This window comes from Durio zibethinus, chromosome 10 (assembly GCF_047325235.1).
Source record: "Durio zibethinus cultivar Kanyao isolate XHJ-2024 chromosome 10, ASM4732523v1, whole genome shotgun sequence".
Classification (NCBI taxonomy): Eukaryota; Viridiplantae; Streptophyta; class Magnoliopsida; order Malvales; family Malvaceae; genus Durio; species Durio zibethinus.
This window is the reverse complement of record NC_143171.1, coordinates 10,607,397-10,624,600: the sequence shown is the minus strand read 5'-3', so window position 1 is coordinate 10,624,600 and position 17,204 is coordinate 10,607,397. Positions and strand designations below refer to the sequence as shown.

Genomic DNA, 17,204 nt, shown 5'->3' with positions numbered 1-17,204 from the left:
TACGTGGACCACGTGTCTGCTCCTCAGGATCAGCTTGGACTTGGGCTTTGACACTTGAATCTCGACGCTTTGTTGCACCTTTCAAGACCCAACATTAGAATCAACCAGGCACTACCCTTAATCTTTGACTCGGCCGATGAGGAGGCCCAAAGAGGGGCGATATCGCTACCTCCATTAGGCCTCACTTCTTGAGGCGGACTATGAAGCCTGTATGATCAAGCCAACAACAAAAGTTAATACTAGCAGTTCGGAATAATAGAAATTCAGCCATTAACAGGGTGACAAATTTGGCAAGGATTTTTTTTGGTCGAAGTATTTAACAAAAAGAGATCTTAAGAGTTGTTTTTGAGCAACAAGATGATTTGTCAACATTCTTTGATCTACCTTCCTGATTTGTAACTTCCCAGTATATTGGGTGTGCAAGTGTTTTCATCAAAAACCGTATACTAATCTGTTAAGGATATATCATTATATTTATAGATTGACAGTTACATGCATTGTGGTAGGAATTTGATCCTTCAAAAAGATCTTCACATCTTTATTTTCTTTATTTGGTGGATGAAAATGACATGCATGTCATATCCTTTGGATAGGGTGAAATTAAAAGACCAAATTGGAACAACAAGAACGGATTTGATGAAGGAAAAAAATATAAAAAAATATTGAAAAAGCAAGGAAGAAATTACTTTCGGTAGTGCCACGTTTAACAGAACGAGGAAGACGGACCCACATTAAATCGTGTCATACCAAGTGTAGTAGGTAGGTGGTCCAAGGAGTTTTGTCGGTTTTGGCCAGGAGTGAGCCATTGGAAAGTCAAATCGTCAAGGCAACGTTATCCTTGTCAACAAAATGAAAACATCAACCTCCACGTGTACACATCAGGTGATCCAAACCATTGATTTGTTTATGTTTGTGACTCGCTGACTGACTACGTTAAAAAAAAGGAAGAAACCGCTCGACTCAAGGTGTCCGCGTCGAAGAAACTGTAATAAGCCGTCCCTCGCACACTCACTTTAACATTAACAAAGAGAAGTGTTTTGTGTTTGTCTCTTTTGTGTCTTTGGTCGGTTATCTCAAAGCAGAATTTGGATTTACATTAATCTGCGGTTGGATCATTGGACAGTGGAATAGTAGGATTTGGAAGATTGATTTACAGGTCACATAGAATCCATGTTTGTTAACGTGAAGAAGCTGGTGGAGAAGGCTTCTAATTCCAAGAAGGTAAGTCACTGAATTCCTTCGATCCATCTGCTCTGTTCCTCTTTGTTTCTTTCTTTCTTCTACAAAGCGGAAAGCAGTTGGATTTCTTTGCTTCTATGTCGTACAATGCTTATTTCTGAATATTTACTTTATCAACATTATGCTATGCTGTGCTGTTCTGTGTTTTCAATGTTATTTTCTCTGATTTCACTTCACCATCAAAAGATCTGCTAGGTTTTTAGTAAATTATAATTAGTAGTTATAATACTGGTTGAAAGCTGAAGAAACAGTTAAGACTTGTGATCCCCCTTTATTCCTCTCCAAGAGTCTGATAAAGTTCCCTTACCGTCTTAGATCAGACTCAATGTCAAATCCACAATTAACGATCGTTACAAAAATTTCTCTTGTCCTAAAACTTTTGGTTTTATGGTTGGGATGATGAAGACTTTCTGGCTTTCTGCGGGCCTGGCCCTGGGGATTGGGATGTATGCTTTCTATTTTCTATCCCAACGGATACTTAGTTTTTAACAAAATTTATGTTCATCTTTGATTTGGTGGGTGGAATTCAGCAGTCAAACCTGTCCATGTGAAGGGCGGTGGTATTTTTATTGCAAGAAAGATTGGATGGACATGGGACCCAATCCAATGCATTTTTAATGTCAATAAACTGTGTTTTGTCAGCGAGGGACCCACTTGAAAGCATCTTTATTATTATATTTTTAAAATAAATTGGATGAGATTGGTGGCAGAAATTTCATCCATACTCTGCCTATTCTTGTTAGTTACCTTTTTGCCGTTCAAGCTTGATGAGGTTGTCTTAATATTCCACCATTACAGGACTACTGAATTATCTGATTTCTGAACAGCAAAGGAGTGTCTAACCCCTAATGTGGCTTCTTTATTAACATAGGCTATAGAAAAATGTCAGTGTAAACATTGATTACAATATTCAATATATGATACTAACTCTTTCAATAGTAACTTTCTAGGCATACATTGTTAGAGCTAGCAAGAAAAATTGCATCTGGGATATAACAAGCTGTTGACTCTATGACTGTTTCTATTGCAGCCTGGAGGAAATTCTGATGGTTTAAAACCTAGTGATGTGGACCCACATATGGTATTTCATTATGGGATCCCATTGGGTTGTTGCATGTTTGCTTATGATTCCATTCAAAAGATACTTGCAGTATCTACTATGTAAGCTCCTTTTTCCATCTCTTGAATGAAGTCATGTTTCACTTCTTCATTGGCACATAAAATTTACAGAATGGTAATGCATGGATATCCTTTTTCATAGAGCAATGGATGGATACATCTGAAATCTGTATGTATGATGATATCCTACAAACTGTTCTTCATTTTCTATTTTAAATAAATTTTCTTTCTTCAGGGATGGAAGGATTAAACTCTTAGGAAAAGATAACTCTCAAGCTCTACTTGAATCTGATGATATGGTCCCAAGCAAGTTTTTGGAGGTCTTTCATTACCTTCAACTGTTCTGCTTATACATACCAAATTATCATGCATAATTCTATATCTGTATTCCTTGTTGCCATGTAAACTTATTTTCATTTTTCATCAAGCTGTTTTGAGTTACTAATATGAATCATGATTTCTCTTCAGTTTGTCCAGAACCAAGGAATCCTAGTAAATGTAAATTTCAAGAACCATATTGAGGCAAGTTACACCCTTGGTTTAATTGCTGAGTTTGTCGGGTCAGATATGAGAGTAGTTAGCTATGTTTTCTTCTTTTGCTTTATTTCCCCTACAAATATGTTTTCTTCTTCTTTTTCTTTCTTTCCCCTACGGGAATTTATTTTTCAATGGATATTTTTACGTAGGTTTGGGACTTGGACAAGAATCTCTTGTCTCATGTACACGTCTTTAAAGAAGAAATTACTTCTTTCACAATAATGCAAAATGGCCCCTACATGTAAGTCTATCTTAGGTTTGTAGCTCTATTGTGGTTGTTTCAACTTTCAAGATATGCAAACGCAGCATTTTCAGTTTATTTATGGATTTAATTTCTGAATTTGCAGGTATGTTGGGGATTCTGTTGGCAACATTAAGGTTTTGAAGATTGACCAAGAAGTATATCATGTTGTACAAATGAATTACATTATACCTTTCTCAGCTTCTCATGGTAAGGAGTACTATGAATCAACATAAGAGTTGAGTGACAATGATATCTTTATGCTTTTTCTAGTGAAAAGCACTCTGAAAAGAAATAAGACAAGCTAGTTGATGCACTTGGAATTAACTAATGTCTCATTTCCCAACTACTTACAAAGCCAAACTTCAAAACTATTTGAAAAATAAAGCTCCACAATATGAATATTGGCTCTTTCTGATTACTGGACATGCTTTTCATATGTGTTGATTCTGTTGCTGTTGACCATCACTTACCAGCTATTTTGAGAATTCTTGAAGTTTACTTCCTGCTACCATGTCTACCATTACTGGTATATCTAACTTTATTAATCATCTTGTTTAGGAAATCCAACGGAAGTTTCAGCTGATAGAGCTGTTATCTCCATAATGCCTCAACCAACAGCTGAAAGCAAAAGGTAGTCTTACATTCTGTTAAGTTTTTGTTTACAATTCAAGTTCCCGGGAGATAACATTTTTCAAGTACCCTCGACTTCTGGCCAAAAAAAGAAATAAGTACCCTTGACTCTTATAGTGAGGATTTCTGGCCTCTAAACAAGTTTGTGTTTCTTTACTTCTATTCTTTCCCTTTTATTCAAACTGTGATGTGTTATCCCCGCTGTGAACGTTTTCTTATGTGTTACCCAATTGAATGCAGAATTCTGATAATATTTAAAGATGGGTTTATCACTTTGTGGGAAATTCGAGAAAACAAAGCGATTTTGGTTACCGGTGGAAGTATGTTCCAATCAGTACATAATGAAGCAAAACATGTGACTTCTGCATGCTGGGTATGCCCTTTTGGTAGTAAAGTTGCTGTTGGTTACAATAATGGAGAGATTCTCATATGGAGCGTTCCTACTTCAAAGCTAAAAAATGAAGCAGCATCTGACATTAGCATTCAAAATGGTCCTATTTGTAAACTCATTCTTGGATTTAGATCAGAAAAGATTCCAATAGCGTCTTTAAAATGGGCCTATGCTGATGCAAAAGCCACTCGACTATATGTCATGGGTGCTTCTGATGTAGCCTCCACAAGCCTGATGCAGGTACTTAGATGTTTGTTATCATTATCTATGGATGCCGCCAGCGTAGCTTATATATTTTAATATTATGCTTTCAACTTTTAGCCAATTAGGAAAGACCAGTGAAAAACCATAATCACATCATTGGATGTAATTTTTGACTAGTGAGGTTGTGATGAGGCAGGTGATCTTATTGAATGAGCATACTGAATCTCGCACAATTAAGCTTGGGCTTCATTTGTCTGAGCCTTGTGTCGACATGGTGATCACTTCAAGCACCACTGAGCAAAGCAAACTTAAACAAGATGTTCTCCTTCTGATTGGAAAATCCGGAAGCATTTATATGTATGATGATTGCTCAATTGAGAAGTATCTTCTGCAATGCCAATCAAGGTCCCCACCCTCCCTCCCAAAGGAGGTAATGGTGAAGATGCCATTTACAGATTCAAACATCACAGTGGCAAAACTCATCACTGACAACCCTAACGCATTAAGTTTGGATGAGGTAAGTTAATTGGAGTATTTGTTTACTGTCTATGCTGCCGCTGCCATTTCTTTCTTTGGAAAAGTAACTAGTCTTAGGTTTTGTTGCTGCTGATGATTCATTTTCTCTGGTCTTGCAGGATTACATTCTGCTTGCCAAGAATATTCCATCACTCGTTCCCTTGGAGACAAAGTCAAAAGATGGAGGTCACTCAAACTCATATCAATTTAGTGGATTCGGAAAGGTCAAAAACCTGTACATCACTGGACACTGTGATGGAGCCATTAATTTTTGGGATTTATCGTGCCCCTTTCCTATACCAATTTTATCATTAAAGCAACAGGTAACATTTTTATGAAGCTTTTAATTTCCGTGTTGCATTAGGTCTGTAAGAAAGCAAGCAACAGAAGGGTTGGAGAAGGATTATTTCAATTCAAAATATTGGTTTTCTAGATTATTGCAAATTGGAGGAATGGTGCTTTTGCATATTATTCTTATAATGGATTTTTTCTTAATTCAGAGTGAAGATGATTTTTCTTTAAGTGGTATAGCACTGACTGCACTATATTTTGATGGAAACTCTCGGATTCTCATTTCTGGTGACCAGAGTGGAACGGTAAAAGTCTACTGGGAATAGGTTTTGTTGAATGAAATGATTTCTTCTGTTATCTAACTAATTTTTTCTTCTATCATGAATACCGAAGGTTCGCATCTTTAAGTTTAAGCCAGAGCCATATACAGCGGAAAACAGTTTCATCTCTTTCCAAGGTATAGTTAATCATATCATTAGACTAGCAGGTTTTTAAGTTAGGTCTAGCTGTTGTTGCTGGATGTATGTGATAGGTCCTCTTCCTGCTCTTTTATTAGTTGTATGAGCAATAAAATAATCTTTAGCAATGGCCTTTTTTTCCTAAGAACTTGACACTCAAGTAAGTATGAAAAGTAGTTTAGCCATTTATAGGAAATGTAGTTCAGATTTTCTATCAAATTTTAGCTCTCAATTGCATACTTACATTCTGCAATCAATATCCTAGAAATGATCACCATGAGACGTATCTTCAACTTTTAGCATTTTGTTTAATCACCATGAGAAGTATCTTCACTTTTTAGCTTTTTGTTTAATCTTTTTTGGTCCAGGAAGCACAAAGAAAGGGAACAATCACATTATCCACAGTGTTAAGGCCCTTAAGGTTAATGGTTCTATACTCTCTCTAAACGTAAGCCACAGCACAAGACATCTTGCCATTGGGTCTGACCAAGGAGATGTAAGCTTCTTTTCTTTCCATTTCTTTCCTTGCGCGTGAAATTCACAAGCTTTTCTGAAATTCTTCGATGTGGGCTGATATTGGAGGAAGTAACAAGGGCTTGTTAGTGTAATGACTTTTAACTTTTATAACAGGTTTCACTAGTTGACACAGAAGGTCCCAATATCATATTTCAAAGTCATATTGCTAGCGATATCTGTCTTGGCATCATTTCAACGCACTTTAAAACCTGTAGTCTGCAAAATTTTGAAAAGAATGTTTTGGTGGTCGCAACAAAGGATTCATCAGTTTTGGCCTTTGATAGTGATACCGGAAACATGCTGAGTACTAGCATAGTTCGTCCAAAGAAACCCTCGAGAGCACTATTTATGCAGGTTTTGGGTATGTGCTGCTGTCAACATGCTTCCTAAACTAACTACTAGTTAGCATAATCAATTTATTGAACATATAAACCCGATAACCAAAAGTACTAGCTTGTAGGAAAAAGTAATCCTTATATATTCTACAGATTGGCAGGATATATCAGTTAGAGTAGCAAATATATCAAACAGTCCAGGGAGTACTATTGAGGAAGGCATACCAAAGCAATCTTTCATACTGATCTGTTCTGAGAAGGCGGCATATGTCTATTCCTTGGTTCATGCCATTCAGGTAATCAGCACATTATCAATGTAGGCACTAATCATTCATTTCATGCCCACGTCGCCCCTCAGAACAAATATGGGGCCTCACTTCACCTTTGTCTTTGACTCAGGGAGTCAAAAAAGTGCACTACAAGAAGAAGTTTCATTCCACTTCTTGCTGCTGGGCATCAACATTTTACACTGCCTCTGATGTTGGCCTCACGCTTCTCTTCACTAATGGAAAAGCTGAAATAAGGTGATGGTTATATATTTGTCTGTGGTTTATCATTTGTGAATTGAATTATACGAAAAACGAAAAAGGCCTTTACTGAATGAATGTCACAAAAATCATTGCAATGCTTTGATATTGGAACTGGCTTATTTGAAAATTATTTCTGGCATTGATCTCATGGGTATCAACTAAACCTTTTGTGTTTGTAATCTAAGGTCCTTGCCAGAGTTGACGTTGTTGAAGGAAACTTCAATCAGAGGTTTCAGATATTCTACACCAAAGCCAAATTCATTATCTGACAGCTCAATGTGCTCCTCAAACTGTGGAGATTTTGTTATGGTACAAACATATTTAATAACTTTACTATTTCATATATCATTTTCAGGAGATAGTTTTGGTTTACTCTTTTACTTCCTCTTTTTAACAGGTGAATGGTGATCAGGAATTCTTTATTGTCTCTGTTTTGCACCAGAAGGAAAGTTTTAGGTATATGCATGCTCTAGAAAGTAGTCTGTTGAACTGTTGGGTTATCTTTATCACTTATCTGTGTAACTAAGTATCATCTTACCAAGTTTTTCTGCCAAGTCCTGACAAATCGACATCCCAACATGGAAGGAGAACCTCCTTCGTAGCTTACATAGAAAACTTAAAGCAAATAGATAGCCACTGCAATCATTTTATTTTCTATGAAGAGAGAAGAAAATCATCATTTCCTTCCTGGTCTGCTTTCTGCTTTTCTACATGTTTAGGAAACTGATATTGAACTTCAAAAAAACTACTATTAATTTCCCCTTTTTTCTTTTGTCTGGGTAGTGGTAGGTCTGGGAAACCTTGTAGAAGATTGCATCTCCTTTTTTTTTTATCTGTTTAAACATTTTGGTGCAGACATTATTATCCATTAATTCTTGTTCTAGGATTGTGGACTCTATCAGCCGCATCTACAGGAAAGATCTAATGCTTTCACAGGAAGTGCTTGCCTCTGGAACCACAGTTCAGAAGGAGAAGAAAAAGGTAGATAATAGACTGCACTGCTTGGTCTGTACATACAAGATACACCTTCTGAAACTGATGGTTATCCTGAAAATGTTACTTATTTGGCATGTTAGGGAATTTTTGGCTCTGTCCTCAAAGACATAAAAGGCAGTAAAAAGCATGTGCCTGAAGTGGAGACAGAAGATACTAGAGAAAGCATTGAGGAACTTTCAACCATCTTTTCAACTGCTAACTTTCCATGCGAGGTTGAAAATAGAGATAATCAGGCTATGGATGAGCATGAAATAAATTTAGACATAGGTAAGTATGTCATAGGAATCTTAAAATTGTACATTGTGGGAGGTACTTAATGTCTTCAATTTTTTACTTCAGATAGGCTTTATTTCCACATGCTGATGCTTGTGAGGACTTGGCAATACATATGGTGATTGTCAACTTCATGCATCAGCTTAATCAATTTTTTTTTACTTTTTTTTCTTTGAAGATGACATTGATCTCGATGATCCTGGAGAGAAACCTAAAGAACAGAATATCTTAGCGGCTCTTAATAAGCATAAACTTAAATTTCAGGCTTTCACAGCAGGTCAGTGTCTTTTGTCTGTTTATAAACCTACAGACTCACTTGGGGTAAATACTGACCATAAATGATTATATATTTTCAGGGAAACTGAAACAGATGGTCAAAAATGAGAAAACTATCACCAAAGAAGAGCAGCAAGATGAGAAATCCAGTGCTGTTGATCAAATCAAGAAAAAATACGGGTTTTCTTTGCAAGGTGTAAGTATTTGCTTCAAGCAAGCATCCTAAATGTGTGTGCTAGTTGCCACAGTGAGTGTGTGTTAGTTGCCACAGTGAGTATGGGTTAGCTTGCAATTGCCTTGAGTTCATGAATTGGCATTTACTTTCATTAAGAACGGTAGTGATGAGTAAAGATTAATGAAGGCATTCAAAAAAGTTAGTCACGCCAAAGATCTTGGTTATACGATGAACACCGCAAAATGTGCTTTCCAGTTTATCTTCCTAGAATTGTAGGTGACTTGAGATAATATTGTTTTAGAACATATTCTTCTTCAACTCATTTATTTTCATAGACAGAACGAATACCAGGTTAGGAGACCTTAGTTGTTGTATCTTGTGTGAAGAGCAGGATAACTATGGTCCTTTTTCCTTTGGCTGCAGGAATCAAGTGCAGCTAAAATGGCAGAAAGCAAGCTTCACGAAAACTTGAGAAAGTTGCAGGTACTGATTTTGTATGCTCCTGGTTCTTTCAGATAAGGCGGAGATTTTTCTGTATTTATGAAAGATCGTTTATTCATCACTTGGATGGGCAGCAGAGAAATGCCACTTCGTAGGCATCTTCTTTTTGCAATGGAGATTGTTTATCCAGGATTCTGTATGACATTCAACTGAAATTGCAACTTCATCTTCACTAACAAACGTAATGTTGAATTGTGCAGGGAATCAGCTTGAAAACTACAGAGATGCAAGATAGTGCTAAATCATTCTCTTCTATGGCAAGAGAATTGCTACGCACTACAGAACAAGAGAAACGAATCCAATAAGCCATACCACGCACTGTTTTGCCGTGAAATGATTGTTTTCCCATTTACTCCCCTATTTTCTGTGTACTGTATGTCCATCTCCGTATTTTGTATAGCAGTGAAAAATGAGTGTACTTTAACTGAAATATAATTTTTTTTTTAAGGTATTCTTTTCGTTCATACATACAATTAACACTTCGCAGGAATGTATTTCTACTCTGTTTCCTTTCACGGGTAGACAACAACTAAAGAAAAAAGTGTTGAAATGCACTATAACCCTTTCTCTGACTACAATATCAGTGTCAGATTTGTTGGATAACAGTTAATTGGTTGACAAACATTCCAGTACAGTGAGATGGTCTCCCCTGTAATTTGCTTTTTTTTAAGAAATGAAAAGAACCTGGAGTTTAAATCAATTGGTTCATGAAATCACTTTTAAATCTGGTTCAAATCTCAACAGTTAATCTCTTTCCTTATCCACGGCTAAGATCTCTTTTGTAACAAAAATTTTTGAAACGAAGCCCAATTTGTATCTGTAACTTGTATAACTAGTTAAAACCTTGTATTTTAGGTTCAAGGTCTGTAAATCATATGTTCAAACTTCAGAGATCGCTAGGCTCTTAACTTCTCGTTTACCAAAAAAAAACCCAGAAGACTCTCCTCTTGGCTGTCACCCCAAAACACTAGGGCTTTACTTGGTAAGAAGAATGGAAAGAGATGAGAATAGAAAGCCTGGTAATCTAATGGTCAAACTATAAAGTAAGAAAAAGAATGAAACATTTATTAATCTAATGCCTTAACTATAAAATAAGAAAATAATTATGAATTTTAACCATTAAATTAACAAGTCTTTTATTCTCATCTTTTTCCATTCTTCTTATCAAGCAGAGGCTAAATCAACTTTTTGTATCCTTCTACCAAGGAAAGACTAAGTCACCTTGCTGAGAGAAGGTTGAAAATAACCATACTACGTATTCTCTAATGGATCCCGCAGAAAAACACAAAATAAAGAGCTGAAGAAATCATTGGGTAAGAGAGAAAATAAAATAAAATAAAACAAAATAAAAGATCTTAAGCCGCAAGAAGCATATACAAGGTGTGCAAAAAAAGATAAAAGCAGAAGGAATTCAATACATGACATACTTTCCATTACTCAGAGGGTGAACCAGATACATTAGAAAAGTTTAAATCACTAACCTAGTCCAGAGGTTTAGGAAGCATATCTACCAACTGAGAGTAGATCTGCTCTTTCATAGCATCCCTGTTGCTTTGATCCAACGTGAAAATGGTTGCACCTGGATGGTTCTTCAACCTCACAACTGCACAAATTTACACATCATAGCCATACAAATTTAGCTAGCAAGGCAAAAGGGATCCAGCAGCAAAGACTAGGAGATATTTTAAATAATAAAATCCTACTCTGAAAAGCCTGTAATAATAGTCCTAGTCTTTCATGGTTCATATCAAATTAACATCATCTCAAGTAGGTACGGGGATTAAAAGAAAGTTGGAGACAATCACTATATTCTCTTAACAAATAAATATGAATGCCTTCAGAAAATTTACCTGCAGGTATATCTTTGCCAAATTTTGGTATAGGGACAGTGGCGAGAAGAGGAATATTGGATTGAAGAATATTTAGAATGGCTGGAAAGAAGTATGAACTATACAACTCCATTTTACCAACTTCATCGATGATGAAGAGATCTGTATCTTCTCTGACCTGATAACAGAATGTAAATCTTTAGCCTCTAATAATTTCTTTATACACAAATTGAATGAGCATGCATAACTTGAAACAGTTAATGCAAAGTTTATAACCCAACAGATTAGACCGTTTAACTAGTATGGTACATTATTAATTTGGTTTAAAAAAGATTATAATCTTCGGTAAGTGATTTTAGGGACAATGGGGAGGGGAAGAAGGAACTAAGGAGCATAAAGCCCTCAAAGCTAGACCGGTAATTTAAAACACCAACACACACAAGAAAACAATATAAAAAAGAGATACAAAGGTGACAAAGTTTGATATTTAGCAAAAACCATTCATGTTTTTCTTGTCTATACAAATTGTGAAAGACAATTTTCATGCAAAATAATACAAATAAAACGAATTGCCAATTTTTTACAGGATTCGAATACATGACAAGTAGAGTTTATACTAGATCAACCCACCTTCAATTCAGGCAATGCCACTGCTTCAAATGATGCTATATCCACTTTGTATTTCCCAACAGCAGGCCACTGTCGAGCTTCAGGACTGTCAATACGATAGATACTTTAGCTGGACTTGTAAAGAAAAAGGAAATAAGTTAAGGAAATAAGTTAAGGAAACAAGTAAAGAGAAAAAAGAACCTGGGAAGAATGGAGCAGGCGAGCCGACCTCTGCGACCATCCAAGGTAACCACTTCAAACCCAACCCTCTCACCTCCCTGTCTAATCTCTTGAGAGTAGAAACCCTGAAGCTTGAGGTTGGGGTTCGAGAGCTTCAGAGTCTCATATATTCTCATAATCAGAGTGGTTTTACCCACACCCTGTACATTTAAAAATCCAATTTCAAATTTCTCAAGATTGCAAAATGGAAAGTCATTCGTCATTTCATATTAACAGTAACAGCAATAGCAATACTTACAGGAGGGCCTGTAACGAGGAAGCATTTTCCGACACCTGCCATCGTCCCGCTCTTTGTCTCTTTCTCCACGGAACTGCGAGCGGCGGACACAGAACCCAACTCCATTGGCATTGGTATATACTGGAGTAGATAGTTCTGGTTCAAGTAATGGACCTCTTCTCAAATTTGGAGCAATTTTTTGGGCCACGATCCAGTTGTCAAATGCCCATGCCACGACTGTTGTTTGCTTCCACAACTCTAAAGTTTGGTCCTTTGCATTCCTTCCGTTTGTTAATTGAATTGAAATACATTCTTTTGTTTTTGGACTTCTAGCAGTCCAATTCAATCATTTGTCCAACTATACCTACCACCTCAAAAACCACTTAAAATCTAACATAGGCTAAAATGTTCCCTCAGCAGCATTAAAGATTCAGTTGCTTAGTGTTTTACTTTAGATATTCCATTCATATGGAAATAAAGAAGTGTTGGTGTTTTCTCTAAATTGTAAGGTCAAAAGTAGGATAAATGTTAAAAAGACGCATATGCATTTTACTCGAAAATTTTACGTATTAGAAGTCAGAAGAACAACCATAATGCAAACCCAACCACACGAGGGCTGAGCAAATTTTCTTTAGATTGAGTTGTTCAATTTGCAAAATCCAGAAATCCTTGAAAAAGACAAAAGAGTCCGGAGCCGGTGGTGGCACGGGAGAGCAAAGGAATTGATGGAACTCCAAGTCCCAAACAAGAAAACAGAAGCTCCTTTACGATACTTGAACGTTTAAAACTACTGAAGCAGCACCGTTAGGTCGAAAGCCAAGTACAAGAAAGTATCCGTCTGATTTTCAAGCTAACAGAATTGGGAAATTTTCCTTCCATTGTATCTACAGCTTTTCAGTTTTCCGATCCATGGGCGGTCCACTGCTCACTTTAACTCCACCATTCCAATCTCAATGCAAAGCATTTTACTGGGAAGCCTGAGATATCGAAAGTGACTTTTTTCCCTATGAATTTTCTAGTTGATGCCAGCGCAAAGATCAAACAAAAAGACTAAGAAAGCTAAAATCAGATTTTTTAATTTTAAACATGATAAAATTACAAAAATTATCAAATATATTAATAATGTAATTTTAATTTAACAAATAAAATTAATAGATGAAACATATTTATTAAAGTATATTTAAAAAATTAAAAAATTAATTAAAATAGTAGAATATATATTACTATATTAAATCTATTTGTACAATTAAAACACTTCATTAATAATATATTAAATAATTTTTCCATAAAAAAATAAAAATAATATAATTTAAAAATGTAATTAAAAATTAAATAAAACTGTGATAAAATAAAATATATATTTTATATTAAACTATCGAGATGAATTACAATATAATAATTTTATATTTATTAAATACGTAATAAATAAATATAAATAAAATAATTGCTGGCGGTAAACAAACAAATTCACGTTCGTTAAGTCCACCACACGAATTGTCAACCTTATGTCTAACCAGTTCCCACTTCCCACCGCTACCAGGTCCACTGCCAAAGGAAGCTAAACTATAAAACAGTCACAATCAACACCAACAACAAACAAAATATGGAATACACAAGGAAATGTTTCAAAACTCTGCAATGCCAACATAAAAAAGACAAAAACAGGATGTAATCAAGCTTCCATCCCAACAACCAAAATGCCACATCGGTCAACGGCACACTGTGCTAGCCCTTCAATTCACTGGAACAAAAAAATCTAAAATCCCCAATGCCTTTTTTCTTTATATGAAAAAAATAGGGGAAAGCAACCTCTCAATATCCTATGAAAACACGAATTATTTATAGCCTGACAATCTATCCAACCCAAAAAAAATCAAAAGACCACATCAGATGACTCAGTCAACATGGCCAAAAATATCCTACTCCAAGTAAAAACAAAATCACACAAAAATTCAACTTCAGCAGCAAGCTATAATCTCAAACCTAATAATTCATTGCTAAGCAAATAAACCAGATTAATCTTAAGCTTAATCTTTGATTTCCAAGAAAATTTAAGTACAAATCCATATAAGCTCCAGGAAGAAGCTGCAACTAATCCATTTATGTCCCTTATCTAATCTAAAATAAGATTCTAGGAGATTAATTCCAAGTCAACTATTCCTCTAAGAAGGAAAGAATTCCTGAATCTAACCGAATCTAATCTAATTTGTGCATCCCTGCATCAAGCTCGTCTACTCATCATCTTCATCCTACAAAAAAGACAACAAACAAACAAATGAAAATCCAATCCTAGAAACGGTAAATCATTGAAATTTTCTTCTTTTTTCTTCAGATCCTGTTTTAGTATTGAATTGGAACCAACCTCTCCACTCCCATCCTCTTCATCCTCATCGTTGACTTCAGACTTCGACTTGTCAGATTCATCATCGTTTGCTCCACCGGCCTACGTATTCAAAACCAATACAATTAAATCCATGCCATAAAATTACAAAGTTAATAACAAGGAATAATACAAATTAAAAGAGCGAAATGTTATAGTTTTACCAGTTTCAAGTTATATGCCTGCATCTTCTTATTGTATTCACTCTTTCGCTTTTCTGCCTTCTGAACATAAGGAGCTTTCTCCTGAAGTTCCAAATGAGAATGAGAATTTTTCTGGCCAATATAAGTCAACCAAACAACAAATATGTAAAAATACTCACAGTTTCGGTCATACTCTTCCATTTTTCTCCGCCAGCTTTGCCAACCTGAATATCAAATTTAATAACGAACAAGATATTCAAAGTACAAAAACTAACCATTAGAAAAAACTAAAAGAGACTTTATCGATTTGTATTGACAATTATGACTCACGGCAGAGACGGATTTGTTGTCAGGATGCTCCTCTTTGTACTGCTTCCTGAACTCCTCCCTTTGTTTGACCATTCATCCACAAAATGAATAATAAGAATAAGAATCTGAATCGCAGTAAAATAAATCCGCAAGAGTTTTCTAGAGAAAATATATCATACATGAAAACGAAGAAAGCACTGGCAGGCCTCTTTGGCTTGTTTGGATCCTTGGCTGCCTTCTTCGCTCGCTTTCCTGCGCCTGCACCTTTGCTCTTCAGCCTGTCAACGAATCCGGAAACAAAACATCAATTCGGTGACGAACCCAACATATCTTATTTTCTTTATGGTTGCTATATCAATAATTACGGAAGCAAAATACACAAGAACCGAATAGAATAGAGCAAAACTCACTTGCTGCCAGTTTGCTTCGATTCGGCCTTGGTTTGACCACCTTTCATGGTGAATCCTGCAAGAAAAACGGCAAAAACGAGTAAGAATCCCCCGGAATCGGTCAAAGCCAGGGCGGTTCCGGCTGAGTCTGCGCCGCGAGTTACCTCAAGCGATAGGGCTTTGCTTTGGGAGATAAGGAGTCGCAAAGAACTAGAAGAGAACGATTCTTGGAATGTTTACTTGGTGTGGTATGAAGCGTGCGAAAGTGGGCTTTGGTGTGATATGGACTCAGGAAGGGTTTTTTAGGGACAATAAAAAATATGAAATTAAAAATCGAATCGCGAAAAGAATTGAAGTCCGCGTTTGGGCGGGATTTCAAAAAGGCCAATCTTCTCTGCCACGTCATTGATCCGTGTGTCTTGGATATATTGCCGTACAGCCTTTTTTCGAATATTACTTTGTTCATTTGTATAATAAATTATTTGATATATTATCAATCGAGTGCTTTAATTTTATAAACGGGATTATAAAATTTATACATAATTTTATTTTTTAAAAAAATAAAAAATCTCTAATAATATTCAAATTTGTTGATTCAATCCTAATATTCAAAATAATGTCCATAAATTTAGAGTTTGGATTAAAGTTTTTATGATAAAATTTGGTTTAGGGATTGAAGAATTTAAGGAGTGTGAATGGAGAAAGGGGAAGAGAAAAAAAAAAAAGGGAAATATGTGCAAAGAGTGCGTAAGGAAAAGAACAAAATGAGAAAATGGGTATTATGAGTAAAACTATATGTTTAAGTTTTGAATTTAGGGTGTAAATAAAATTTGAGTGAAAGGGTCAAACAAATGTATTTTTTTTATAGCATTAATATATAGATTTCAAAAATATATTGAAAAATTATTTATATATGTGCATAAATATAATCATGTATATGTTAATAAGTATATATGATTAAAGCGAGAAATATAAGGTTTGTTTACATATATTTAAATATAATTATTTTAATTAATGTCTATTAATTTGAGCGACAATAAACTCAATTTTTTAAAAATAAGATTTTGATTTCAAGTTTTGTAAATAAAAAAAATAAATATTAAAAGAACTTATTCTTTTTATGGGATCCAACCTGACTCAACTCTAAAATAATCGGGACTTAAAGTGATTATCGGACACTAAAAATCTCAAATCAAAAAAAATATAATTATTTTATATATAAGTAAATTTATATATTTTATTGTTCCAAAAAAATTAATTTTTGAGTTGGATTTATTAAAAAATATTTGTCTAATTTTGTATATAAATTTTTTTTGTAAAACGTATAAAAAATTAACAAAAATAGCTATAAAGCGATCTCCAATTTATAAATTTAAGGATATCATCCGAGTGTGGTAATAATATTGTATTGAAGTAAATTCGTTTCTTTTAATATTTTGAAACTACTAAAGTCAAAGCAAAATTTGTTTTAATAATACAACTAGAAAAATGACACTGTTAGGCTCGGGTTGCAAATTTTTTTATTTTTATGAAATATATTTTTCTAATTTTTTAATTTAATAATAAATTAAAAATTAAATATATTTTAGTATTTTGTTGGCTTTTTATTTTTTATTTTTGAAAAATATAATCTCTTAAAAAAAAAAACTAATACTCTAATTGTATCACTCAAATGCAATTTGTGTATGTTTTGGCTTTTATTTTAAATAAAGGAGATTACTTTAAAAAAAATTTTGTATAGATTAAATCCAAACTCAATAATACAAACATGACAATCTAATTTAACGATGCAATATTTACTTGTTATAAATATTGATCAATTAAAAAATTTAAACTCATTTACCAATGAAATTAAAG

At 34.8% G+C, this 17,204-nt stretch overlaps 3 protein-coding genes across 5 annotated transcripts; 1 reads left to right on the top strand and 2 right to left on the bottom strand.

Moving 5' to 3' along the window:
- Positions 1–967: 967 nt before the first annotated feature.
- DAW1 (Transducin/WD40 repeat-like superfamily protein) lies at positions 968–9,682 on the top strand. Of its 2 annotated transcripts, XM_022885126.2 has the most exons (24): positions 968–1,221; positions 2,270–2,400; positions 2,594–2,678; positions 2,827–2,880; positions 3,045–3,136; positions 3,243–3,346; positions 3,698–3,770; positions 4,010–4,400; positions 4,561–4,881; positions 5,000–5,203; positions 5,381–5,476; positions 5,565–5,628; positions 5,998–6,125; positions 6,260–6,506; positions 6,634–6,776; positions 6,880–7,004; positions 7,196–7,319; positions 7,408–7,466; positions 7,895–7,991; positions 8,087–8,273; positions 8,458–8,556; positions 8,636–8,751; positions 9,154–9,213; positions 9,432–9,682. In XM_022885126.2, the coding sequence occupies exons 1-24, from the start codon at positions 1,171–1,173 to the stop codon at positions 9,534–9,536; spliced, it is 3,156 nt and encodes a 1,051-aa protein (XP_022740861.1). In that variant the 5' UTR covers positions 968–1,170; the 3' UTR covers positions 9,537–9,682. The 2 variants fall into 2 exon arrangements, with proteins under 2 accessions (XP_022740861.1, XP_022740862.1); XM_022885127.2 differs by lacking the exons at positions 2,270–2,400; positions 2,594–2,678.
- Positions 9,152–12,388, bottom strand: LOC111292649 (uncharacterized). Its single transcript, XM_022885132.2, has 7 exons — positions 12,148–12,388; positions 11,871–12,049; positions 11,691–11,775; positions 11,082–11,238; positions 10,735–10,834; positions 9,793–9,799; positions 9,152–9,229 (listed from the first exon to the last, which is right to left on the bottom strand). Exons 1-7 carry the CDS (start codon positions 12,256–12,258, stop codon positions 9,167–9,169), a joined length of 702 nt encoding a protein of 233 aa, XP_022740867.2. The 5' UTR covers positions 12,259–12,388; the 3' UTR covers positions 9,152–9,166.
- A 1,753-nt stretch (positions 12,389–14,141) lies between these two features.
- Positions 14,142–15,651, bottom strand: HMGB5 (high mobility group B5). 2 transcript variants are annotated; one of them, XM_022884275.2, is made up of 8 exons: positions 15,512–15,651; positions 15,369–15,423; positions 15,138–15,236; positions 14,980–15,037; positions 14,829–14,873; positions 14,671–14,751; positions 14,489–14,569; positions 14,142–14,375 (listed from the first exon to the last, which is right to left on the bottom strand). In XM_022884275.2, the coding sequence occupies exons 2-8, from the start codon at positions 15,413–15,415 to the stop codon at positions 14,358–14,360; spliced, it is 429 nt and encodes a 142-aa protein (XP_022740010.1). In that variant the 5' UTR covers positions 15,416–15,423; positions 15,512–15,651; the 3' UTR covers positions 14,142–14,357. The 2 variants fall into 2 exon arrangements, with proteins under 2 accessions (XP_022740010.1, XP_089622900.1); XM_089766774.1 differs by having other exon boundaries at positions 15,369–15,568.
- Between the last annotated feature and the right edge of the window lie 1,553 nt (positions 15,652–17,204).

Bases quoted from the DNA above. Each gene is read 5' to 3' on its own strand.
- HMGB5 (XM_022884275.2), bottom strand. From the start codon at position 15,415: ATGAAAGGTGGTCAAACCAAGGCCGAATCGAAGCAAACTGGCAGCAA. The intron at 15,237-15,368 runs GTGAGTTTTGCT...ATTCGTTGACAG, and splicing joins TCGAAGCAAACTGGCAGCAA to GCTGAAGAGCAAAGGTGCAG. The intron at 14,570-14,670 runs GTAAAACTATAA...TTGAATACGTAG, and splicing joins AGGCATATAACTTGAAACTG to GCCGGTGGAGCAAACGATGA.
- LOC111292649 (XM_022885132.2), bottom strand. From the start codon at position 12,258: ATGCCAATGGAGTTGGGTTCTGTGTCCGCCGCTCGCAGTTCCGTGGAG. The intron at 11,776-11,870 runs GTTCTTTTTTCT...TCGTATTGACAG, and splicing joins GCCTGCTCCATTCTTCCCAG to TCCTGAAGCTCGACAGTGGC. The intron at 10,835-11,081 runs GTAAATTTTCTG...AAATTTGTGCAG, and splicing joins TGGCAAAGATATACCTGCAG to TTGTGAGGTTGAAGAACCAT.
- DAW1 (XM_022885126.2), top strand. From the start codon at position 1,171: ATGTTTGTTAACGTGAAGAAGCTGGTGGAGAAGGCTTCTAATTCCAAG. The intron at 4,401-4,560 runs GTACTTAGATGT...GTGATGAGGCAG, and splicing joins CCTCCACAAGCCTGATGCAG to GTGATCTTATTGAATGAGCA. The intron at 6,507-6,633 runs GTATGTGCTGCT...TATATTCTACAG, and splicing joins ACTATTTATGCAGGTTTTGG to ATTGGCAGGATATATCAGTT.